General features: G+C 52.1%; 2 protein-coding genes across 2 annotated transcripts; one reads left to right on the plus strand and one right to left on the minus strand.

Moving 5' to 3' along the window:
- Window positions 1-984: 984 nt before the first annotated feature.
- Window positions 985-17,286, plus strand: RGSL1 (regulator of G protein signaling like 1; the record flags this gene model as incomplete). Its single annotated transcript, XM_084266273.1, has 21 exons — window positions 985-1,062; window positions 1,339-1,413; window positions 2,088-2,217; window positions 3,612-3,716; window positions 3,940-4,101; window positions 4,260-5,224; window positions 5,752-5,814; window positions 7,584-7,815; window positions 8,446-8,541; window positions 8,841-8,931; window positions 10,167-10,360; window positions 10,799-10,916; window positions 11,388-11,484; window positions 11,895-12,024; window positions 12,660-12,840; window positions 13,567-13,705; window positions 14,341-14,465; window positions 14,632-14,744; window positions 16,666-16,761; window positions 16,882-16,942; window positions 17,214-17,286. Exons 1-21 carry the CDS (start codon window positions 994-996, stop codon window positions 17,284-17,286), a joined length of 3,315 nt encoding a protein of 1,104 aa, XP_084122399.1. The 5' UTR covers window positions 985-993.
- A 4,410-nt stretch (window positions 17,287-21,696) lies between these two features.
- RNASEL (ribonuclease L) lies at window positions 21,697-26,457 on the minus strand (the record flags this gene model as incomplete). The annotated part of the gene is made up of 6 exons (XM_084266150.1): window positions 21,697-21,832; window positions 22,792-22,913; window positions 23,697-23,811; window positions 23,920-24,110; window positions 24,516-24,604; window positions 24,996-26,457. 6 exons carry the CDS (start codon window positions 26,455-26,457, stop codon window positions 21,697-21,699), a joined length of 2,115 nt encoding a protein of 704 aa, XP_084122276.1.
- Window positions 26,458-26,598: the final 141 nt, after the last annotated feature.

A 26,598-nucleotide genomic window follows, 5' to 3' on the forward strand; every position in this document is an offset into this window, starting at 1 on the left:
CTTCACCTAAAATTCATATGGAATTGTGTGTTGCCCATCGCCAATCTCTACAATTAGAAAAGTGACACTTACCAGCAGGGAAGGAAAGGAGGAAGTGCCTACAGCCCTGCAGCTCCCAAGGACCTGCCAGGACAAGACGTCACAAACAGTGCAGCACTCCAGGAACAGGGCAACATGACAACCAACGGTGGGTTACCTTTGCCAGAGGCTTCAGCCCCTCTAAGTACACCCCAAAGGGAACGGAGGAGAAAAGATAGCAACATTAGGCTTCTGAAACGTGGGTGCTCCCTGTGCCACAGTGGTGCCTTCACCCCCTTGCATCCAGACCTTTCAAACACACATGAAACCTCACAGGATAGTAAGAGGTGTTGGGCACTGCTGGCACACTACCTAGATGGATGTCCTGGGTGGATGGGATAGGTGTCTGCAACGATTGTCACTCTACCCAGAACCATGACCTGCTCCCTGCATGATGGTGCTGCAAATTTGGGGGTGGATTTACTACCAGAACCTGAGCAAGAGGACTCAGATGCTACCAAGGTGGTGGGGCTGGACACAGCACAGTGTTCCCCTCTGTGATAGCAGGAGTATGCCTGCCGTCTGGGTAAGGTGGAGGAGCAGAGCCTGTCCCTTCCAACCACAGTACCTCCTTTCTCCTGCCCCGTGGATGCCACGTCATTTGTGCCCCATGTCCATGAACCATGTCCCTTTGCTGTTTACAAAGCTGCCATTCCAACTTGCCAGCCCCTGCATGCAGCTGAACCTGATGCTTTTCCAAGCACCCCATGCCATCCCTCCCAACACACATGGGTGCACCTGGACCAAAATTTCATGGGCTGTCCCAGGTCCAGATCCTCCCGTGTATGCACAGAACAAGCCCATACTGCACGTCTCCTCTAGCCATCCCTCTGAAAACTCATCCTTTGGTTCACACTTGGCCACACAAAGCCCACATAACTTTCTCTTTTCCCCCTTGTAGCAACCATAGCCTCCATGGACTTGGAGCTTCTGCTGAGAGATGATGTTTTTGTCGACTTTTTCAACACATTTCTGAATCTTCCTGTAAGTTCCTGTTGCACCATAAAGCCTGGGACCTTTATGAACTGGTAACTCAGGTGAACTTTCAGCTTCGGTGGTATTAGAGGCCCCAGAAAAATTGGGAGTAATCCACACTCAGGCTGGAAAAGGTGGGAACCCTGAGGACCTCAGCTTGGAGATGGAGGTCTGAAAGGGAAGGTGATACCCATCTCTGTAGCGAGGACTAACTAGAATTGCTGGGCTTTGGGCTCTCCTGCCACCCTTCATCTCTCTCAGCTCTGCCTTTTCCTTTTGATGCAGGTTTTTGGCCAGACACCCTTTTACATCAGCGGCACGGGCCAGTGGGACCTCTGGCCAGAGCTGCCACCGTGCCTGGTGAGAAAATGCCCCTTTACAAGGAGGGGGAGGAGGGTGAGGTGGGGGGAGGAAGGGCACAGGGCAGGGAAGGGAAAGAGCTAGTTTCTCACTGCCAAGGCCACTCTCCGGATCTCCTGTTTGCGCAGCCAGGGGATTATTTCAAATCCAGGTGTCATTTTGCTGTTAAGCCCTGGGAGGAGCACAAGCCATTTAAAGTCCCGGTGCAGTTTATGGGGTCCCTCCAGTCCTCAGTAAATATCGCTAGCTGGAGTTAAGGAGGGCACGTATGGTGGCAGGGGAAGGAGGAGGATGTGAACATCGGCCCCTCACGTCCTACCACCGCTTGCAGTGCTCAGAGCCCCCACAGCTAAAGGGAACCTGCTCCTCCGGTGCTGCCTGAGCTTCCTGCCTGGGCTCTGGGAAAGCAGGCAGGCTGCGAGGAGAGGCAGCCATGCAGTGCCTGGGTTTGCAGGCAGAGCTCGTGGGGATGCTGGCCGGGGCTGTAGGGCTTCAGTAAACCCCCCTTTTCTCAGCACAGGGATGTCTTGCATCACCGTCTAGCAACAGGGTGCCTTCCCCCCTGCCTCCTTCCCCCCAAAACGGGGCCCGTTACTCACCCTAATCCCCAGGCAGGAGACAGCTCCTCGCTCACAGCCTAATCCTTCTCCTCGGGCGCGGGGGTTGCAACGCAGGATCCCAGCCCCTCGGCTTTACTGGCTTGGCTGAGGAAGCACCGCCTGCCTCACTTCTGCAAATCCAGCCTGTGCCTCCACCTCGTCCTCTGCCAGAAGCTCCTGGGTTTCATTCGGTCGGGGGAAGCAGGTGAGTCATCGTGGCACGGAGGAAATAGGAGCAGCTTTGCCACTGCAGCAGGGCCTCCTCTGGCTGGGGCTGTCAACACTTGGTGCCTGCCCAGCGGGTTCTGCTTCTGCTCCGGGTTAAAAAGGCATTGCACGTCCTGTTTTTAGGGACACGGCAGGTACCGGGGTCTCCACAGGATGATCGGGGCTTTACCCCACTACCCTACTGGTACAGGTCCGCTGCCTCGGTGGAGTTGAGCTGAAATAGCTGCTCAGCAGGGTTTGCCACGCAGGTCATGGGCGGAGCAGGGCTGGAGACCATACCCAGACCCAGGAAACCAGGGTTCTGGTGTTTCAGATTTGCTGCTGCTCAGGGTGCCAACTGTTTTGCGATAAGCTGCTTGTATGATGCATCCTACATGGGCTGGAGCACCTGCCCTACGAAGAGAGGCTGAGGGAGCTGGGCTTGTTCAGCCTGGAGAAGAGAAGGCTGCGGGGGGACCTCATTGCAGCCTTCCAGTACCTGAAGGGAGCTTATAAGCAGGAGGGGATTCAACTTTTTAAAAGGATAGACAATGGCAGGACAAGGGGGAATAGATTAAAACTAAAGGAGGGAAGCTTTAGATTAGATATTAGGGGGAAGTTTTTACAGAAAGAGTGGTGAGGTGCTGGAACAGGCTGCCCAGAGTAGTAGTGGATGTCCCATCCCTGGAACTGTTCAAGGCCAGGTTGGATGGGGCCCTGGGCAAACTTGCGTCGATCCAGACCTGAGGTTGGTGGCGCTGCCTGTGGCAGGGGGGTTGGAGCTCTATGATCCTTGGGGTCCCTTCCAACCTATGCCACTCTATGATTCTGTGATTCTACATGGGGAAAGCACACCTATGCTGTGGTCTGTCCTACTGGCAGCAAGCCTGAATCGTGCTCAGTTTACCCCTAAAATGAGTCACTTCAGCCCAGCCGGCCGCTTTGCTGTCCTGTCTGTCAACACAAGAGAGGGCTGCTAGAAAGCGACCTGTGGCAGCCGGGATGCAGGTCTTCTGTGCCAGAAACACAAGCCAGTCATCGAGGTTCGCTCCCGTTCCCAAATGCACTGCCACTGCTGCCCCCGTTGGGTCGAGCCTCAAGCAGAAGGAAACTGCCCCAAACTCATGCAAAAGAGATGGATGCTCACAAGAGGAGGAATGTCACTGACATGAGTGGGTTGTCCTGGCAAACACCCCACATGCATCCCACGTGGGTCTGAAGCTTCTCTTTAAGTGTGGTTTGAGGGTCTCCTGGCTCACAGCACTGCTGCCCTCTCTCTGGAGAGCTGGGGGGATGCTTCTGGGGTCCAGAGGGCTTTCCTGGGGACTGCTCCTGCACACACCCTACCACCTCCCACTCCCAATGCCACACTCTCTGCACTCTCTCTGATAGGAAAACTGCTGAACTGGCAAAGCGCTGACCGGTGGCTGCTGGAGAAGTGCATCAGTGGGAGCCAGGGCATGCAGCACTTTCAGGCCTTCATCCAAGGAACAGCAGGTGGGCACAGGGCACACCACAGCCTCTTCTCAGCCAGCTGTGGGCCAGCTGCCCGGTGGGACAACGAGTGAGCACTGGTGGGACAAGAGACACTGCAGTCCCAGGTAGAAGGGATCCAAAGGGATCTTTCCTTTCTTCTGTTCTTTGGGAGCACAGGCTGCTTTTCTCATCAGCAGGGCTTCCAGGGGCTCCCTCCAACTCCCATGCCTTCTCTGATCCATAGGGGAAGAACTGACCAACTTTTGGCTCACCACTGAAAGGCTCCTGGGGCTGGACGAGTCAGACACAAGGCAGAAGGACCTCTACCTGTCCTTGCTCTGCAGGCTGAGAGCCACTCACCTGCGTGAAGGCTCCAGCGTCGTCACTCTCTGCAGGACCATTGTGGGTAAGAAACACAGGACCTGGGGACAAGGAGCACCTTCCAGAGAGATGGTCATACCTGGGTGCTTCCAGGCAGACAGGATATCATCACTGGTTTTGCCTGGCTCAGGAATGATCTGCATAGAGCTCTCTCCCCATCGTAATCCCCTGTGTCCATTTCAGGATCACTGCCAGAAGCCAGGCATGTTCATCCCATCAGCACCAGAAAGGAGATCCTAAGCAAGATGCAGGAACGGACCCTTTTTATCATTCAGAGTTACTGGCTCCCTAAATTCTTCATCCACTGCAAGAGAGGAATGGAGCAAGAGAAATCGTGCCAGCCTCTGCTGCAGGAATATCAGGAGCGCTTGTTACGGGCCAACTTCCAGGAGCCCTCAGACTTTGTGGAGAGTGGTTTCATGATGCATATTAAAAGGAGCCAGGGTTTGTTGGGGCCCTACTGCAGCAAGAAGGCCAAAGCAGAGATCTGGACTCTGGTTAAGGAGGGAAGAAGCAACCAAGAAGTGAAGATGCACAGTTTTAAGGTGCAACCAGAAAAGCATCCGGGACCAGCTAGGAGCACAGAAGAATTGCATCTGGTTAAGGGTGCTTTGGGACCAATTCCTCAGCAGACAGAACATGCTGCAAACACTGCCTTTGGTGGCACAGGAGGAACAACCTCTCCCAAAAGATCTGACCCCAATGCAGAGCAGGGCCTTCATCTGGAAGATCTCTCTGAAGAGAAAGTCGTCTCTGACCTGCATTCCTCTGCACCCCTTGCCCAGCTGCCATCCCTGAAGAAAACAGTCAAGACTTTGAGTTTTCTTCCCTGGGCCCTTAGCGCTGATTACTGTGCGGGGCGGCCCTTCAGGGACTTCTTGGAATGCCAGGACCGGACCTTAGAGACTCTTCTCCTGGACCTATGGCATGACCTGGAGGAATTTCTGCTCATGGTGTTGGACCCCAGCACAGAAAACAGTTTCTTCCTGCGTCATGTGATCGGGGAGAAGATTTGCAAGACCTACCTGGAGGAGGACACCATTCAGCAGCTTCCTCTGGAGAGCAGGACTCTTGAGAGCTTGCGGGACTATCTCATGTCTGGAGAATTCTCCCCATGGATATTCAAAGTCCAGAAGGAGATTTGCAAGGTACAGAGCAGTGCTGACAGTGGTTGGGTTGGGAGGTGCAGCTGGCATCAGCACCCCACGGCTGATACGAGGGCTGTGGGCCTGTTTGAGAGAGGGATATTGGAAAAATGAAGGTGAAAACAGATTAGGAAGGGAAAAAAACCTTACAGCCACAAGCCACCTCACACTTGAGCCAGTGGCCAAGATGTGCCTGGCTGTGGAGGAGGGAGGGGAGCATCCACACTGGTTTGCTGGGCAGCAGTCACGTAGCAGCCGGCATCCTTGGTTGTCAGATGCACATGCCAGGGACCAGGGCATGGCAGGGCAGCTGCTGTCCTGAGTCGCCAATGCCAGCACAATGATGACCCAGGCAACTCAATGGACCAACCTGTGTCTACAGCTCCTAGTAAAGCTGTCCTGGGTGTCACAGCAAGGTGTAACCTGCCGACAGCATCACTGCTGTGACCCCATGGTACAGCAGGGTTTGGGGGGGTACCAGTTGCTGCTGGAGCACTGCCTGAAGACAACCCACCTTTGCTCCTCCTCAGGTGCTCTGCTGCTTCTATGAGGAGTTTCTGGCTGATGATGACAGGACATTCCTCCAGTTTATGGTAAAGGGGATGCACAGGGAACATGGGTATCCTTGTGGGGCACGCAAGCAGCAGTGGGGATGTGAAAAGCTGGGGAGAGAGAGGGAGGGAGGGAGGGAGGGGACACCCAGCATTAGCTGCAGTGGTCCAGCATCCCACAGGCTCTCCCAGCCAGTGCTACCGCAGGGCAATACAGCAGAGCTGTATCTATCTCCAGCTGCCTCCAGAGCTGCCCTGCTCCAGCTGCCCAGAGCAACAACCCTCATCTCCTCCATTGCAGCATCCCTAAGTCAGCAGCGCTGCAGGCACGTCCTGTGAGAGCTACCCTAAGACAGGCCATGACCCTCTCCAAAACCAAGGAGACTTAAAAGCAGCTTTCCAGGGCATGTGGGAGTGAGCACAGCAGCAGGCAGCGCGCTGGGTGACTGCTTCACAGGCAAAACATTTCTGGGAATTAGCTCTCCTCCTTTTCTCCTTGCCCACAGCAAATCTGCCATTGCTGTGACTCATGTGCAGACAGACACGTGTGTCCCCGTCTCGGCACAAGACACTCTGGGGAAAGAGGGCATGCAGCCCTTTACCCCGTGATTCACCCACGCTCAGGTTTTCCACATGTTTTTTTCCACTCTGTAAAGGGATGATTTAAAGGAAGCAGAGTCACACAAGCACTCATCTTTCCGGACTATTATCCCTCTGAGCAGTGGAAATCCCACTAATACCTCATGGTTATTAACACCCTAAATGTGAGCCTTGCACCCAGAGACCTCACAGACAGAAACACACACACACCCCTCCCCCAGCATCCCACCTGGTGGCTTTGCTCACTGCAGACGACATTCTTCAAACCAACCATCAGGTTTTTCCCCAAGCTGCAATGTAAAAATCAGCCACTGGAAAAGGTAAGGAGAGGCTGTCAGGGCTTAGTGCCCCTGGCTCACAGAGATACTGGTATCTCTGGTCAGGGAGCGCCAAGCAGCTTGGAAAAGTCAGCTGGCAGCTCCTGACCCTGATTCATTAAATGCCCTCAGTTGTAAGTTAATTAGCTGCCCAGGTTTTTAAGTCTCTCTTGTCAAGGAAATCACCCCTCGGAACACAGACCTGCTTTGGGAGTGCAGTTGGCACCTTAGCAGGTGTCAAGGCTGTGCTCTCCGCAGGCATCATCCCCTAAGCCAAACTCCTCCTGGGTCTCACTGGCGCTGATGTCAGGGAAACTGCTCTGGGGGTTAGCGGGGTTATTTTTGGTGCCTGTTCTCAGCAGTGTGCAGCTCAGCCAGAGACCAGCCGCTCCCACCCTGTGGCATGGCGAGCCGGGCAAGCTGCCTGCTGCTGGGGAGGGCCAAAGCCTGCAGGAGGGTCTCAGTGGGGTCAAGGGGGGCATTCCCATGGGAATGGGAGCCAGTCCCAGGGCTAGCAGCCAGCCCAAGAGGCACATGAGGTTACCTCTCTACCAGGGACACCGTCAGGGTTGCTTTCATCCCTCCTGGGTTGACATCTTCAGGAGAGCTTCTGCCTTTGTTGGCTTACAAGCTGTTGTCTGCACTACTTGGGGGACCTGCTGCATGCCCCCGGTACATCCCAGCTGCAGGCTGATGTGAGCCAGCTTTATGCAGATGCACGGGTAGGTTTAAGGTCTGTGCTGAGCTTCACGCTCACCTAAACTTCTTCCAGACTGTTTGAGGCTAACACAGAGGTCTGTCTCGAGCAGGTTTGTACCCCAAGGCACAGCCAACCATGCAGTTGCCAGTGGGGTAAGCTCTCCATGCTCTCACCCTCTGCTCTTCTTGCTGTAGTCTCCGCAGAGCGAGGTCGTGCTGCCCAAAACACAAGGCCGTGCTGTTGGGAAAAGTGAGTGTTTCCTCCCATCCCAGCGGATAAATGCATCCTTGAAGCTGAGCCAGGCCTTGCACGGCACGAGGAACTTGGAAGAGCTCTCCTCCGAGCACTTGCGATCAATTGCCACTCGGGACCTCCGGAAAGGGGGCTCCATCCAGGCAGAGGTGGGACCTCTCCTGTGCAGGACTGGTAAGAGGTGTTCAGTTTCTGCCAGGGCTCATGTTGGCAAAACACATTTTGTGCACCCATGGTGACCAGTGCAACTAATGTACAGGCTTTGGTACGTTGGTCTATTGTTGACAGCATATGGACACCATGGAGTGGGGTTGGAACAGGGTATCTAGGGGCCATCAGCTGCAATCCACTCTTTGGCAGTGACCTATGGGCCAAATTCCCCCCTGCAAGTACCAGAGGTACCCAGTGCTACATCCCTGCACTGGCCTGGGTCACTAGATCAAATGAAGGCTGCCACAAAGTGACTGGAAACCAAAAGCAGCAGCGTCCACTGTCATCCCACTTCCCCACCTTCTCCTGTGGATGCTGGGACTGGCCATTAAGGTGTAACACCCTAGCTTTGTTTTCTCACATAATCTTTTTAGAATGATATCAAGCTTCTGGGTACCTGGTGGTGCCCTGAGAGTGACAGCAGTCTTGTGTAGCAACCCTTAGGTTGCATCACTGCCTCAGAGATGCAGTGTCACGGGTAGGTCATGGGAACAGGACAGAGAAGGGGAAAGAATACAGTACTCTGAGCAGGTGCTATCATAGCCAGGAGGAATGAATATAGAATCTCTTCCTTCTTTTCTCTGTCTGTTGCAGACTCCCAGAAGAGGATATCAAATAAGCTGGCTGTAGGTGGCCCAAGCAAGGACAATGAGCCCTTCTCAAAAGCCTTTCTCAAAAGCCCATCACTTGGTGAGTTCAGTCTGAGCAGGCTAGAAGGAGTGTGGGTTCCCAACCATCATGCCCTTGGGTGTGCTCCAGTATGCCCTTAGGGGACTGGACAAGCAGCAGTCTTCCCTGCTTGCACTCTGTAGAATGTCTCCAGAAGGAGAGCCACCATTGAAAGGCATGGTAATCCATCAGCATGGTGGCTCTGGAGAAGCCTGAGTTTCTCTGGAGTCCTCTACTCTGTAGACATCCATGAGCAGGCTCTGGCAGAAGGAGACCTGAGGAACCCTGAAGAAGGCACCAACCATGCTCTGTCCCCACAGGCACCAAACCCAAGAACAGAAAGAGGAGCACCGGATCAAGCACAATGAAGTCCACCACTGTTGCAGTAGAGAAGCCATCTAGAAGACCCAGGTCTGGCACCTTGCAGCACTGGGCTTGGCTACTTGTTGCTACTTCTGCTCATTCAGGAGGCAGTGCCTTGCCATAGTGCCGCTGCTCCCTGCTTCATCATCTGGCCCTCTCAGACGCAGGCGTGGGTACCCTGCGAGTCCAGGCTGCAGAAAGGAAGTCCAGGCTGGGAAAGGAGAAAGCTGGTTTAACACACCCACAATCCCATGGGTCAGATTTATTCCTCATGTCTCCTCCCTCCTCGGTCGCTCCCCAGCATGCCACCTGTACTACAGCTGGGCAGCTCTCAGATTCCCCATGAAAATCACTTAAAACCTCCTCATGACCACACATAAACCTCTGTCCTTGCTGACTGTGTGAGTGTCCATGTGGCTCACGTCTCACCTCCTGGGAATACTCCGGACAACAGTCCTCCTATCTCCGCATCAGGATATAAATGGTAACCATGGATACAAGTCAGTTTCAGAAGTCAGACTTGAGAATCTCTCACCCAGTGCACTGATCTTCAAACAAGGGTTTGCTAACCTCACAAACAATCCAAAATCCCACTCCACTCCCAGCTCTGGGTTTCCAAAACTCTGCTGAGCCCGTACAGAGTGGCTGTCATCTGGCTTTACATCTATCAATAATCTCCTGATCTACCAATTGCAAGTGGCCAAGGTTTTCCACACCAGAGCACCATCTCCATAGCCAAACCCATGAAGTTCTCTGCCAGCCAGTGGTAAATTATTACTTGCCCCTAGCACGCGCCAGAGGGGGAGCATGACCTCCTCCTCCCACCACTCCTTCCAGGTCCCTCATCCGTATCTGCCTCCCTTCCACTGGTCTCTGGGGGGCTGCCCCACTCCATCTGCACATTCTGAGGTCTCCAGCACAGATCCAAAATCCTGCCTCCTCCTTGACTCCCTGGGTGAAGCTTCCTCTTCAGGCTGGGACCAGTTCCTTTGGGTCATTGCAGTGAAGCTGTTGGGCAGGTGCACCTACAGAAACAGCTTGCCAGGAGAATCCTCCCCTAGATTCCCAACAGCTCAGTTGATGGGCAAAACAGACAAGGGGAGTTGTGCTACACCAGTACCTTTACTGGCCCATCTGCTTTACAGATCCCCACATATCACTCAGCTACGTGTTCCTCACTCTTCTTCAGGCATCTCTTGTTTGAGAAGCAAGCACAGGGGTGTTGGATATTTTACAGGTCACTGGTGGCACAGAGATCACACCTGCTGTCTCCTCCTCTGCAGGCACTTTGTGAAAGTACTGCACAATCCTGCCCACCTGCAGTTCTTCAGGCAGTTCCTTGAGGAGCGCAACGCGGATGAGCCGCTGTGTTTCTGGATGGCTGTAGAGAAGCTCATGTCAGAGACCAACCCCAAGACGAAGAGCTCCCTCATTAACAACATTGTCAGGAATTATTTCCATGCTGAAATCCCAGCTGGTAGGCACCCTCCCTCCCACCCTGCCCTTCACTCCATCCCTTGATGAAAGCCCTGAGCTAGATACTGGTTGCAGATTTTATATCGTCTCGCAGAGACTCACCAATTCTCCTTTCCTGTCCAGTGGGGTATCTATTTGCTGACACCTGCCACACGTATTTCTGGGAAGATAGGTGCTACCAAAAAAGTAAGCTACTGACCAGGACCTACAACATGCAATTCCTGCAGTGGCAGAAATAGCTCTTCCCTAGATTCCTTTAGATGCTCTTGGAGTCACAGCTTCACTCACAAAGCACGCAGTTAGCATGGTGTAGAAAGCAACAGGAGACACCCAAATCAGGCAGGCAGGGGTGGGACAGGGTGCCACTTGCAGATGTGGGGGTAGGAAGAGGTGTTGTGGTGGCTGACAGGGGCAGGTACTAACTGCCTTTCTCTTCCAGAGGAACAGCTGGACTGCCACAGTTCCATCATGACGGAAATAAACGAAGCCAAAGTAGTCACCCCCTTCATGCTGATGACAGCACAGGTCTTTGTCCAGAAAGCGATGGAAAAACGATGGTGAGGACCCATGTCAAGCCAATTCTTAAGCCCAGTGGTTACACAACCACATCCTTCACGTGGGAACACCAAGGTGACGGACGGCAGCTGCTGCAAACGTATTTCCCTGCTGGTGCATTGAAATCCCAGCCAGACCCTCGTCCCAGAAAACTGCTGTTGCAGCTGTTGATGCACTCTTCTGTGCAAGGCTGGCAGGGCTTGTCCCATAGGTACCAAATCACAGTCAGGCTTGCAGCAGAAGGTAAGCACAATGGATGCTTCCAAGCCTGCTACCTACACTAACAGAGCCCAAGGGAGGGAACCCAGCCACCTGTCCCTTTCTCCAATCTCCACCACAGACAGTGAGACCCCAGCCCTAGGGTTTCCCCTGCCAGCTGCTCCCCCCACTTAGCCACCCTGCCACCAAACCACTGCCCCCCCTGATGTGCCTGGCTATCCTTGATGCTTTCCCTCTGATCTTGTATCTGACAGGTTTAAAGAGTACCAGGACCTGTTCCCCCCACATGATACACACAAATCTGACCTTCATTTGAAGCACAGGATGGGGAACTTCATGACAAACAAGCTGGTAAGGAACGAGCCTGCTGCCAGGTGGGGGATATTGTCCAGGCAAGAGAGAGGAGATGCTGCAAGTGAAGTGATGCTCTTGTAAGTGTGGTGAGAGGGTCAGACTTGGAGAGTTGCAAAAAGGCAGCAGATAGGTAAAGCCCCAGTCCTGCAGGCTCTAGAGTCCTGCTCCATGCAGACTCCACCAGATTTGGCCAGGACCAGCCAAATGATTCATGCTATCTCCTATGGCTACCAGTGAAACCAAGAAAGACTGGAAAGTGAAGATGATGGCTGGGTCACAAATCTCACTGCTGGAGCTGGGCTCTGGTGGGTCGTGGGTCTGAACGAGAGGGGCTCTCACAGCAACCCTACTGCTACAGCTGAGGGGCTGTGCCATTGGCTGATGTGAGCTGTGCTGTGTCTCTGCAGCGGTGGGGCTGGTATGTCATTCAGGACATCGTCAAGAGCATCTGCAAATTCCACAGAGAGATGGACAATGACCAACACCGCTTGGAGTTTGAGGATTTTCTCCATCAGGAACTAGGAAATGAGGAGGAAAGTATGGCTACACTCCTGCCCCCTTCCCCAAGACAGGCCTAGGATTGGGCAGAGGGAGCTGACCTACAGAGTGCTTTGCCAAAGGGTGTGGGACCTGAGAGTTTGCACACAGGTTTAAGACAAGGCTGGAAAAGCTGTTAGGAAAGAAATCTGCTGAAATTTCTAAATACACAGAAACCCCATCTAGATCAGGAAGCCCCTGGAAACAAAAATGCTTGGGAGCTGGAGAACACTGTACTGGGGCAAATAACACAATATGGGAGAAGAAAAAGTAAAACATCTATCTACATGTGGCCTCTATCAGAGATAATGTCTACAAGTAGACTTTTCATCTACTGTGGCCATCTCCTGTGAAAACATAAGCTCTCCATAGGTGCAAATAGGAGGATGGATTGAGGAACCAAGCTAGGGGAAAGCCAGGACACTAGTTGGGTCTGAATTCCCTGGAGAGCCTGGCTGCAGGAAGGCTGTAGTCAGTCAACCCAGTTAGAAAGAACCTTAGCAAATTACTTGCATGCAAGTAAAGCAAGCACAGGTGAGGTGAAGGAGCAGAGTGTAGCTCAACATCCGATGCCAGGCCGGCCTCAAGCTCAGTGCTGGGAGAAGCAGGACACAACAGCTTTTCCCCTCTTGCAGACTTGCCCATCAGCTTGACACAGAGCAGCAGCACCACGAGCACTTTCCACTCCCATGTGGCCTCTGCCAGCAACCCACTGGACAAGGAGGTGGTACTAGTGAAGCGCTACCTGTTTAACAGACAGCTCATTACAGTCAACTTCCTCGTTGATGACCTCCGCTTCTATCTGGAGATCACCAAGTAAGCTCCCTTTCCACTGGGTACCACCAGTCTCCCTTGGCTCTGGCCTGAACCCAGCCTGCATGTACTGCTTCTGCCTCAGCAGCAGATAGAGCCTAGTCCCTGGATTCATTAGCACGCATTAAGCTCTGTGCTACCACCCCTAAATTAGTATCAGCATCTTTATGCAAGGCTGGTATCTGGGCATGACACAACACAACCAAAGTCTCACCCCACAGCTGTCTACGTGTCATCTGCTTGGGGTAACCTTTGAACCCACAAAAGCTGCTATTTCAACCAGACAAAGTCCCCTAGTTCAGGGGGTTCCTGTTTGGGCATCCTACACCTACTTTTGATTTGGCAGTCCCAAGCAGTCTAACGTTTTGCCTACACCTTTCTCGACGTGCCATTTGTGGCAATTCCTCATTGACTTTGGCCAGTTCACCAGTGAATCTGTAAGAGCAAGCCATGGCCAGTGCACAACAGCCCTGCAGTCAGCGCACCCCCACATGCACAAGAGTGGGTCTTGATTCCCCTCTTTTCCTGGAGAAGGGCAAACATCACATCCCCATGGTGAATGCCATGACAGCAGCAGTGATAGAAGGGGGAAGTGGCTTTTCATTCCCTCTGCTTCACCATTACACACCTTTTTCTGGCCCAGTGAAGACAAAGCTAAGCCAGAACACAACTGTCTAGCCCAGCAGCAAGAGCACTTGTCTCAGAGCAAGACCCCATGTGCCTTTGCAGGTTTTCCAGGCTGGCTGATTCGGTGGAAGCTCTAGCAGCCCGCAACGTGCGGTCAGAAATGGAAGTTGCTTTTCTCAAAAGGAAAGCTGCCATCATCAGCAAACTCTTCCTGAACTCTGATATTCCCCCCAAATTGCGGGTAAGATGCTGGGGGCTGCCCAGGAAGGCTGAAGGTTGCCATCTGCTCATTGCTGAACACAGTTGTAGTGCAGCTGTGAGCAGATGTGGGGAAAGGGGAACCAGGCAGAGGGTTGGATCTACTCCAGCCAAGCACGTTGTGAAGCTTCAGAGCATGCTTGGGAGTTTGGGACCTCCACTTGTGCTCCATAGGGTGGGAAATGGTCCACCACTAGATCCACACTACCACTTGACCTGGAGAGATAGAGAACAAATACCTAGACATGGAGATAGTGAAATTCCCTGCCCGCTGGAGAAGTGACAGGGCTGAAGCACCAGGATGGACGATACACTCCACCGATTCAAGTCCTTTCAGTCTCCAGAAGTCAATGTCACTATCATCCCCTCCCCACCTCTTCCCCTACAGTAGCCACAGCTCTGCCTACCCTCCTTTTGCCCAGCACCGTGCTGTGCATTCCACCAAAATCCAGGGGAGATCCCACCCTTGTACCTGGGGCAGTCAGCCAGCATGCAACTAGTATCTCTTCTTAGAGTCTGCCAAAATTCAAGGTGGGGTCAGGGAGACAAACATGCCTCTAGGGCCCACCAGGAATACCACAAACTGCTTTGGGTAACCAAGGTCTCTCCTGTGGCCAGGTAAACATTTCTGAAGATGAGAGAGATTTAATCTGGAACTTATCTTCCAAAGGACTACTGACCCGTATGCTCTACCACAGGGCCAAAGTCGTCATCTTCCCCATCCTGATGCACTTCTGGAGAAGGTACCTGTCCCCTCTCTCCCAAGGTGGGGGAGGCTCTGTGGATGCCTGTCTCTTTCTCCAGCCACTTCTTCCTCTGACATGATGAAAATGCTGATGAGACACTCCCCAGGAGCTCAGCTGTAGGTATCTGCTTGTAGGTTAGCTGTCTTCACTGTTTCTCACACAGGTTCTGCACCTGGAAGGTGATGAGGAGCTTTCGTGTCTCTGCAAAGGACAGGGTGCCAATCTCTTCACCCAGTACAAAAACCTCATCTGAATCATCAGAAATCTACAGTCCAAGTAAGCGGAGTTCCTGTCCCCCTGCTCCACATTTGTCCTCCTGTTTATGCTTCCAACGCAGAGCTGCCCAGACCTGGGTTTTCAGTCCCCCATAGGGTTCTCCTTGAAAGGGACAAACTCCTTCCCTTCACACAGCTTTGAGGACATACGTGGTGCAGACCTCCTGGGAAACGGGGCAGCTTTGAAACCATTCCTTCTCAGATTCACTCAAAATTGCCCAGTGGGTTTTCAGACATTACTTTGGGGAATAGGGAAGTGGGTGCAGAGACTTCATGAGCAAAGAGCTGTTGCATAACTCTTATTTTCTTCAAAAAGTGAGTTAAAAATACTCTCACACACCCCTCAAACCAGAAATAAAGCAACTAATCTTTGGGAAGCAGGAAATCAACCATGCAGCCAAACGCCAGGCTCAGCAGCCTTGCAAGGGGGATGCTTTGAACATCTGGAACAGATAAGAAGCTCCATCAGGATCTGAGGTGACACTGACTAGGACATCTCTGAGGAAAGGGATGGTGTGGGGTTTTTTTTTAACCTTCCTCATCCACTTGTTTGGTTTTGATACACTGAATACCACCCAACTGAAAACCACAAAGCAAGCGGTGCTGAGTGCTGTCAGTCCACCTGACAGCCTGGCTCCCCGGCTGAATATTCATTTGGTAATTGTCTAATTGATTCTTGATTAAAGGGGAAACCAAAATAGGCACATACTAATCTTAATGTGACGGTTGAGTGGGTGTCAGCAAGCCGCTGATCTGCTCCCTGTCATTTATCACTGTCAAGCTCTGGTTAAAAATCCACAGATCTATAAAATTTTGATGCTTACAGGCAGGTGCTTGAGCTACCACTCCACAGCTGAGCTGGGGCAACAGACCCCCAGTGCTGGTGAGCTCCAGGACCACCAAGCCACATCTGTTAGCTCAGATACCTTGTGTCATCTCTTGGACCTGCCTCATTTTCCTGTGCTCTGGCTGGGAACCTTCAGCCTGGTTGGGTCAGAAGGGCAGATGCCATCACACCTTGGTAGGGCAGAGCTGTGCCTATGGGGTGCAGAGCAGGCTGGCTCCCGCCCCGCAGCGCCGGCCAACCTGCTGGCAGCCCTGAATGCAGCACCCTGATTGTCAGAAAGGAGCTGAGCAAATCAGTGTGCAACCCCAAAATAACTGCTGCTTCTGGCTGTGACTGTCCCCGTGCCATCTTTTGCTTGGGAGGCTTTCTGCACCGTGTCACACTTTCATCAGTGACCTTTCTCTACAGGTGTTGCTTTTCTGACCTTTTGAAGACAGCCTGGCTATTTTAGCTGGAAAAGAATCGGTCACACTGTCTGCAAAAGGCACTAAAATTGGGAGGGGAAAATACCTGCAGTTCCAGAGAAAAAGCTCCCATGGCTCACATCCTGCTTCGGTCTTTATTTTGAGGGGTGCCGCTTTGCGCAGATGCGGTACCCGCACAGCTGGGAAGGTGCCTGCCGTGAATCTGTGCCCCATCACCAGGCGTCACTGTGGCACCACCCGTAGCCTTACACAGGGTAGGGGGACTCATCCTGCTGAGGCTGGGGCTTGGGAGAAGCCACCCACGCAGGCACAATGCTGAGGAGCACATCTGTGCGCAGGGACAGCTGTGCACACGTGTCCCCTCAGCTCTGCGAGTGACAGTTCTGCACAAGCCTCCCGTTTGACACACGGGACCCCATCCCAAACCAGCAGCAGAGCCAGGGTGGGACACATCACCTCTGCCCTGCAGCCCCCCCTCAGAGCTCTACAGTGAAGGAGATCTGGGTAACTCGTCCTTGCTCAACCACCCTTCCTCGACCTCCATACAAGCCCCATGGAACACAAAAGGGACAAGGCATCCTGCTGTCCTCCCTCATTCGCTGTCAGAGAACTTGCCACACAGAGCTGCTTCATCTTTTCTCCCTCACCAGACAGTGACACCACCATCATCTTCACGCTCGCAAACGGGGTCCAGATCCTGCGGCCACAGCCCCAGAAGACAACAGAGCTACTGGAGGAGCAAAAAGGTGAGCTGAAAGGGGTGCTCCTGCTCTCTAGGGGAGCTCTGGCTGCCGGGACAGGAGCTGGGCTTTAGAGCTCCCTGCAGCAGTCCATAATGGAGTATTTGTGCACATTGTTTTTCTCAGATTCAGATAAAAGCCTTGAGAAGAGGCTCTCATCCAGCAAGGTTCCTGTCCTGCCAAGCAGGTAGGTGCTCACAGAAGCATTCTGCCTCCCCCAAGCCACACAAACACATGTATCAGCAAGCCAGAACTCCTCTAAAAAGCCAAACACCAACTGGACATCTGCTCAGGATGCTGGTCACCCCCCACCATCTCCAGTAGCTTCACAGAAAATCCCTGGTTGCTGCACCTCTCCACACCCAGAGAGCACACAGCTATGCTCCTCATCCCTAATCACCTATACCCTGCCTCCATCAGCAGTGACCACTGACGCACCATCTCTCCCTTCTCTGCAGGCACCAAGGGAAGGACGGACCTTCAAGGAATAACAGACTTCCCAGCCTACCACCCACACCAAGCAGGACATAGGCATGCTCCAAGAAAGCTGAGCTGTCTGGACACACTGCATAGCTTGCACTTAATCAGCAACAAGTCCTAAAAATAAAGCCACTCACAGCATCCTCCAGCCTGCCCAGTGCCACAGCACAGCAGTTCACACCTCTGCCACCATGGCAGGGATGTGCCACAACACATTTCAACCCAAGGAGACCCCCTTGTCCACACAACAGTTTCTTTTTTCTCATGTATCTGTAGAAGACTGCATTGCCTCTAGCTGGGGCATAAATCAATCACATTGAGCACACAGCACACTAACACCTTTGAGATTCTCTTACAAGGTGATTAACGCCAGAAAACAGTGACAACAAATATTTGGCCTGAGGATAAAGACCACCAACCCACCCCCAGAACCCCTCTTCTTACCAAGAGCCAGACTTCTCCACTCAACACAACCTCAACCTCTCACTCCTCCATGCTTTCCACAGAAACTAAATTCCTCCCATGTGTGGCAAGGCTAACAGATCACACCTGGTTTACTGCTCAGCTGTCCTTGGGTGGTGAGATGGTGCCTGTCTTGCCAAAGCCTTTCTGATTTTCTGATGAAAATCAGCTTATGCCTGACTCGGGGCCTCAGCGTGTTTGGGGTTTCTTTACAGCCAGCACGTTTACAAAGCACTAACCAAACCACGTATTTTCACAACATGAAATTGAGCCAGAGTGGCTTTGCCAGGTTACCAGGAAGCTGCAGATGTTCTGTGGGCCTCGCGAAGAAAAGACCACGACCTTTACCACACCTTAACTCTGACAACTCCCTCCAAAGCTCTCAGCTTTGCAGCCTTAAGGAGATGAAGCTGGTGAAGGGGCTGGAGCACAAGTCCTGTGAGAAGCAACTGAGGGAGCTGGGGGATTTAGTCCTGGGAAAAGGAGGCTGAGGGGAGAGCTCATCCCTCTGCAGCTACTCGCAAGGCGGCTGCAGAGATGTGGGGGTCAGTCTCTTCTCTCAGGTGCCAAGCAATGGGGTGAGAGGGAGTGGTTTCAAATTGCCCCACGGGAGATGTAGGTCAGATACCAGGAAGAGTTTCTGTACTGAAAGGGCTGTCAGGCACTGGGACAGGCTGCCCAGGGAGGTGGTGGGGGCATCCCTGGAGGGATTTAAAAGGTGTGTAGATGTTGTCCTTGAGGACGTGATCTAGAGGTGGGCCAGGCAGGGTTAGGCTGTGCTTGGACTCTTGAAGGTCTCTTCCAACCAAAATGGTTCTATGATTGTTAATCCCCAAAGCCTAGAAGACTGCATCCTAAAAGTAATGCAGGTGCATTTAATGCAGAGGATGACATGTTGCACTTACACAGTTTGTCAGTTAGGATGATCACCACTTCTGGAGGATCAAAAAACCCAAATGAATCCCAACAACATTTCTATAAATGAGATGCTTTGGTGTGGCATCAGCTTCCTACAGCCTGGACTGCAACCAGCTTAACAAAGTTGCCCTTGTGCCCTAACTTGCTTTTTGCCCCTAGAGCTTTCAGCCCCAAAAGCTGCTTGCACTTTTGTGTGCTTTGCTTGAGGCTTTGCAGCCTGAGCCCAGCTGAGCCTGAGCCCTGAAAGGCTTCATGGATGTGACTGAAGCTCATCACAGCAAAACCACAGCTGAAGACAACTTCACTGCTTCTGGGGACTGGTTTGGGGGGGGGGGGGGGGGGGGGGTTGACTTTTCTTTTTCTTTCCCCAGTGCAGCAGATGGGACACACTGACCTGGGGCCATCCCTGTGCACACAACCATGTCCCCTGCACACAAGTGACAGGATGGGGAGCACCTGATCCCATCACATCAGGCTGAGCCAGATGCCCCTGGGGTCACCCACATAGGGGCAAAAGGCAGGCACTGCCATAGCACTCTGTTGCAATACTATCCAGCTGTCCTTGCCACTGGCTCTCCATCCTGCCCATCCTTTCCCACCCTGCGAGGGGGAGAACCCAGCACGGTGTTTTCCCCAGCGTTGATTCCAGTACACTGCTTCCCCACTCTTCCAGTGGGCTGATGCTCTGTGAGCAATAAACTTCACAGGTGCTGTGCATGGATCGAGTTTCTCCTCCAACACCAGCCTGCCAGCACCTCTGGCTTGTTGGAAAGCAGGTCACAGACCACAGGAGCCTTCCCTGGAAATTCTTCCCAGCAGCCTGATTGCCCCAGAGAGTGAAATCACAGCCTCCACGGGTTTAATCATCGCTCTGGTTTGGACATCCTTGAATGCTCTCTGCTTTCAGGAAAGCTTTTCCACAGCCTTTTAAGGCTGCCAAGTCACAGCCCTTTAGCAAAACAGCAGCGTGATGCAAGGAGATGCAAAGGTCAGAGCAAGCTGGAAGCAGGACGTTTTCACAAGAGGCTGAAGGAGCCCAGCCCACAGTCTCACATTTCCTCGTGCAGGAGCAGAAATGGGGCTGCTGCAGCATGCAGGCACCATGCTCCCCCCAGCATCCCCACTTCTCACACTGCTGAGAGCCAGGCATGTATCTCTGAGTGGCATCCTGTGCTGCTGCAGCACGCAAGCACCATGCTCCCCACAGCATCCCACATGCATCTTCAGGTGGCACCCTGCTTTCTGGACAGCAGAAAGGGAATGGGTAAAAATCCCAAACAAAACCCACAGCAGGGAGGAAAGGAAAAAAATATTGACACAAAAGGCAATAGTTCTCCTTGTTGTGTTTTCTCCTAGTTGTGTTTTCTCTAATACCACCTCATCAGCAGCCGCAGAGCCGAGTTTCCTTGTTACGTTCGTGCATTCTAAAAGGTTCTCAAGACCATCAGAAGGACTTTGCATTGAGCTTGGACCACCGAAGGTGGCTGGCACATGGGCCTTGTGAGCTGGGAGCACATGTGGCACTCTGCAACCCAACTCAGGCACAGCAATGCCATCTGGCTTGCAGGTACGTGCACCTGTGAGCGCCCCTGGCTAGCGAGACGTGGCGGGGCTCAGCGATGCGCGGCGGGCAGCCTTTCCTTTGCAGAGCCTCCACTCCCGGAGTTCTGTGTGCGCACAAACACACGCGTGTGGCAGTACTGATGCTCACCTTCACACCTCAACTTGCCCATGAAATCCTCACTCCACAAAAACAGCACACACACACACACACACACACACATTCAGCCCAGTATTTTGCTTGCCTCTGAGGACGGGAAGCCTTCAGTGCTTCCTGACATGTTTTCCCTGTCGGATACTCATGGGAGCCAGAAGCAGTGACAAAGTCACCCACCGCATTACCTAAACAACCAAGAGGCAGCTCCACAGGCATGCCCCAAATCCCGACCTTAGGGGTATTTTCCAGCGCTGCTCCCTCTTTCTAGAAAGAGAGGATGGGGAAACCTCATTCATAAATGAGTATGAGTCAGTTTTCCAGGCAAGTTTATTCCAAGTTTGTCTCTCTGCAGGCTAATCAAAAGGACAACAATCTTGGTTTGGAAAAATAGAGAGTAATAACATCAACAATCCTTTCAACAGCTGAAAAATATTTCTGTGGTTTTCAGACAGGGCTTTGTGCCACCCGGCCTCCAATATCAAAACTCTGGCAGCTTGTTACAGCCGTGTGGGCACTGTGCAGGGGAGGAGGACGGTGGTACACCACCGGCAGCATCGTTCTGGAGACACAGGAAATGTTTGTGCATGCCCTGCCGTGCAGCTACAGCCAGCCACAGAGGAGGAATGGGTCCCTGCAGTCCCTTTGACATCAGAGACCTTTTTTGGGGGAGTTGGGACTACTCAGAGTAGCAGAGTTTTGTGAGATCATGCTCCTTACGTCTGTTCCTCGTGGAAACATCTCCTGCATCCCCCAAAAGAAGTCCTTTGGGTCCCAGCAGTGTGCCTCCCAGGAGCGTGCCTCCACCAGATCAGAGGGATAATGGGCCAGACCTTTGCCTAAGCATCTCATTTTCTGGCTGCTGCATTCCAAAAAAAGGCTGAAAAGATACTGCATCTCTTTCTAGGGGTAGACGAGCCACTCATCAGTGCAAGCTGCAGGGAATATTTGCCCTAGCAAGGAGTTCAAAGTCCTTTTCCTTTATCAGAGCATCCCATGTTGCCTGGCAATGCCCCTGCCTCCTGGACGCATTGGGTATGTGGGTGGGGGGACCTGTCCCATATCTCCCTGCTTTCCATAAGGATCAGGGCCTTGTTCTCCACCTCAGAGACAGGTAAGCCTGGAGGAACAGAGGTAGTGAAGGGGGACCTGGGCTAGTAGTTAACTTGGGTCTTCTCCAAAGCCTGTTGGTACACTAAAGTCATGGAAGATGCTGCAGCAGTGTAAGTCCCCCATGTTCTGCCCCTGCATGTACCAGCCCCTTTTCTCCTTACCCAACTTTTCCCAACTATTCTCAGATTAAGAAACAGGGAATAAAATGAGGCAGTGATGGTGGGATTGGACATGGGGTACAAGGCACTCACATCCTACAGAGAAGGGTCCTGAATGTCTGCAAGGTAACTGAAGTTGGGATTCAGGCGTAAACTGTTGTAGACATAAATGGTAAGTGCTGGAAAAGTCTTCAAGAAGTACTCGGCATGGTTTCCTATGATCTCCGTGATTCTGAAAGAGAACAAAAGCAAAGTGGATTTTTAAGGCTCGTCCCAGGAGTCGAGCCTCTAGCCTGCCGTGGCTCTTCCCTTGCAGACAAAAAGCCATCCCAGGGGCTTTCTGATAACACAGAAAAGGTTTCCTAGAAATCCTTGAACTTTTCCATAACTTCCTGTAACTCCCCCAATCCATTTCTTCACGATTCCCCCAGCACCTTCATCTGCCCAATCCCACCTGTCTCCTCGCGGAAGAGCAGCGCTGGCCTCAGTGAAACCATCGCTGGGAGTTTAACGCCCCTTCTGACCTCACCTCACACGTAAGCACCCATGATTACAGCGGGTTGGGAGACTCTGGTGGCTCTTTACAAATAACAGGATCTTCAAACAGCGCCCAGTGATTCCTGATCCGTATCTCAATGCCCCGTGGCGCAGTAAACAGCATTTTGGAAATAGAGGCAAGGCAGATAAGGAGGCTTTCCAAAGGTATAAAGGATGATACAAATACTTAAGAGTCATCTAAAAACCTTCCTGAAGTCTTGGACACTGTGTCTTCTTCTGCTGTGGAGCCATGACCTGCCCTATCTGTCACAGACACCTGTCCACCCCACAGCCTGCCACCAGTTCTCTGGAGCCTCTGCTGTCCCTTCTGGAGCAGAAGGCTCTGGCTGGGTATGTTCTGGGAGCAGTGTGGGAGTCAAGTTTTGCCTCAAAATCCGAGGCCTAATCCTAATTTCCTTTTCTTACCCTTGGGAAGGTGATTTTGAAAGCTGACTCCAGCCTGCTTGCTGCACAGTCTTTCACACACTATTAAAGCTCACCTCACTAGACAGGCCATCTCCCACATCCTGGTTGCGTTCACCCTTCTGGAAAACCACCTGAAGAAGGCTTTGCTCTCAAACTCACTAACACTTGCAGATACCCAGATGCTCCCTGCAACACAACTGCAGCAAGGCCAAGGATGTGAAGACGTACCTTCCATCTGGGTGTTCATCCAGGTTTCTTATGAACCTCAGTAGGCTGCTGACATTATTTCCATATTTAAATGAGTATCCTTTCTTAGGCTTTGCCATGATAGTCAGAACTTTTTTGTAAATCTGGAATGAAAAAGCACGTACGTTATTCTGTGCCTTTCACACACCACGGAAGCATCACATCTACCCCTGCTCACCACAGCCGCTGCCTTTCAGCATCTTGCCACCCCTAAAAGCATGATCTCCCAGGCTGAGCAGAAGAGTGCTGCTCTCTGTAGTGCAGAGCCATCCCTGCTTCTCCCAAGTGTTTCCTCTACTGCGCGCGACATAGGTGTGATGTTTGTACCAGGACCATCAGCACAGCACAGGAGATTTTTCTGCATGCCTGGGAAGGCAGGAGGGACTCGGGGTGGATGAGGGGTGTGTGTGGGGGGTGTGTCTTGATTCATCTGCACCCCCATTGAGACAGCCGCCCATGCTGCCCTGTTGAACTGAGCCCCTCAGATCTCAAAACGATGCAGTGTGTCTCTCCAGGACGCTACCCGCAGAAGCCGGCCTGTCTCACTGCTTTTGAGCCAACCTAATAAAATACTTTTGCCACAGATTTGCTGCTCCTTGTCTTAGGGGGTCACCAGTGAACACCTCTGAAGACTTGCCAGCTAATTCTAGGACAACTAACCCTACTACCACCCCAAGTCACCAGACGCTCCCTTTAGCAGTGATGTCTTTAGCCTGAGGTGTTTTTGACTCCATGGCTTAGATTTAGTTGCTTCCTCATTATCTGTATCTGTGTGGGGCAACTTTTTCCAGTGATGGCTTCACATAGGGACCGTGAAACACTCCAGAAAAGCTTCTGCCTGGAAATCTACCTCAGACCTCATATCCACACAAAGAGAAGATGATTACCATTTTGGTCCACAACGGGTAAGGAAAACTTCCAGTAACATCAGAAGCTTCAAAGTCAGGTTGTTTGGGGAGACCCTTGATTTTATTCCATATGCCCTTCAGGAAGTTGAACCTGCTGTGGAATGATTGAGCTTTGTTAGCTGCAATGGGACATCTCCAATCCCATCACTACAGGCAAACTCCGCCCCGAAAGCTTTTCCTTTGCACTCCCACCAGCACTTACGTCTGATTGCTCCAGAAATAGGGATGCTTGCTCAAACCTTCCAAGCCTCGTCCATCAGGGGACGCCAGGCTACTTACAAGGTCCAGAGCCTCCTTGCAATCTGGGGAACCATCGGGCAAATCCTTGGTACTGACTTGGTGGAGGGGTTTCTTACCCCCCATTAAAACATACAACACAAGCTTGCTGAGGGCCTGCAAAGAAAACACACAGCTGGTCAGGTGTGTGAAGCTTCTTACCATATGGAAGAGGACTACTTCTGCCATAGGCAGGAGCAAACTGTATGTGACATGTAGGCACCTGCAGGCATGGCAGAAGCCTACAGACACAAGCTCTGAAGCTGTGGGCATGGAACTGGAGGAGACATGCATCATAACCATGCTCCCAGAGTACCTATGGATACCCCAGCACCAGCCACAGCCTTGCATCCTCATCGCTAGTGCTCTTACATGGTGTCTACTGTTATATGGGCTGCCCCAAAAATCAAGGTGGTTTCTAGCTGAGCATGCAGAAGGGCTTCCTCTAGGATTCACAGCAAGAAAAAAACATCGGGGAGCACCTGGAATTTTAAATGTTACATTGACTCACAGGGAAGTTACCTCTAAATCTGAGTTTACAAGGTCTTTTTTGCCTCCAATCAACTGCCTTTTATTATCAAAGTCCGCCAAGTAAATTTTGCCACCTAAATCTGAGGAAAAGAGAAATTGTTAACAAATAATGGTGGAAAGCCTTGATACAGTCTGACACTGACTTCTGGGTGGCCTCTTCTTTAGGAAGCGAATCTCTGAAGAGATCTGTTGTGGGTTGATCTGTCTGCAAAGCCCTGGAAAGGGGGGGGCACAGGTCTAACGAGACATATAAAGCTGTTCTGTTCACTACTCTGTGGCCGTTTGAACCTATCTGTACTTACTCCAAGAGGAGCACTAATGCCACAGACACCTTATTCTGCATAAAGACATCTGCACTAGTGTGTCATACCTGGGTGGTTTGGGTTTTTTTTACAGATGGCTATGAAGCATCTTCTCTAAATGCAATGAACAGGAATGCAAAATGAAAACACTGAGAAAGCAAAAGGTAACCTAAGAGAAAGTTCCTGGGATGCAGGTCCTGGTGAGCAAATCCAAGGGAGTGCAGCTCTCTCACTGCCTGGAAGATCATCTTCAGAGCCTCTTTGTAATCTATTTGGTCTTCTTGTTCCTGCAGACATTCTTCAAGGTTCTTCTCCCAGAGAGGGAAGCACAAATACATGCAGCCTTTTGCCTTCTCAAACTGGAAGAGCTTCAGTAGGCGTTCAGAGTCCTCACACTGTTTGAAGAACTCTCTCTCTTTGTCACCCTCCACACTGTGGTACACTCTTACTGCTACCTCTGTCCCACCGTGGAGCCCCAGGTAGATGCCACCCTGGGAAACACTCATAATTCTTTGCTGGATGTACTGAAACATCTTCAGTTTGCCGATCAAAGGGCGATATATTTTATAAAGATTTTTCAGCTGGTCCCTCCAGCGTTGGCTCTTTGGCTCCCAGTCTTGGGGGGTTTCTGGAACAAACCTGGCATTATGCTGGCGGAGGAGACGTGCCATGTTAGGAGCACGATTCCTGTTCGCAACAGCAATAAGGTTCCCGACGTCGGTTCTCGCTCCTTTTTCACACAACAGCTTTGCTATATCGTAATTGTCTTTCTCTACAGCCACCATCAGCGCTGTGTTGCCCTCCTCATCTGCATCGTCAATATCTATTTCACCCTTCTCTAGTAAAGCTTTCACCAACTCTGGGCTCTGCATTTCGACAGCTAGGATGAGGGCAGTTCTCCCACACTCATCTTTGCAGTTCACATCAACACCACCCAGGTCCAGCAGGAAGAGGCCTATGGAGACAGCAGACTCGTATGTTTTCTTGTCACAGCCCTCTATGAGGGCATGGATCAAGGCATTCCTATCTTTATTGTCACGAATGTTCACGTTGGCCCCCATCTCCTGGACAAGAGCTTTTACAGCTGAGAAGTGATGCTTCCTACAGGCATCCATCAGTGCTGTCACGCCACCTTTATGCAGTTTCGCTTTCTCCTCACTAACTACCCTCCCCAAATTCACATTTGCTCCTCTGCTAAACAGGAATTTCAAGGCTTCCGTGTTCCCATACCATGCAGCCTCCATGAAAGCTGTGAAGCCGTTGTCATCACAGTCATTAATATTTAACCCATAATCAAGGAGGAGCTCCAGTATATTCACATTTCCCGCGATGCCTGCCTCAGTGAATGCAGTGCCGCCGTTGTCCTTCCTGGCGTGTGGGCAAGCACCCTTGTCCAGCAGAAGCCGGACCATGTCCTCATTGTTAGCTTGCACAGCACTCTGCAGCGGTGTCCAGCCACCTTCTACTTTGGAGTTCACATCCGCCCCTTTCTCCAGCAGCTCCATCACAGATTGTATGTTATCGTCCCTTATTGCTTTATTTAAATTGAGTGCTGTCTGGCGGCGGTCTTCTGCTGTCTCTGTGACGGAAGGGGTAGATGCCAGGTTCTGGCTGTGAGCTGCAGGCTCCATGACAGTCAGAGGAAGGACTTTGTACCTCTGGTGTTCCCCACCCCTGCTCAGAGATCCCACTGAAGGGTGGGAGAAGTGCCTTCGTTGTGGGGGATGCTCTGGGGGGTATCACAGTGCCTTCGGTGGGGGTGGGGAGTGCTC

This window comes from Gallinula chloropus (genome assembly GCF_964237585.1).
Source record: "Gallinula chloropus genome assembly, chromosome: 6".
Lineage (NCBI taxonomy): Eukaryota > Metazoa > Chordata > Aves > Gruiformes > Rallidae > Gallinula > Gallinula chloropus.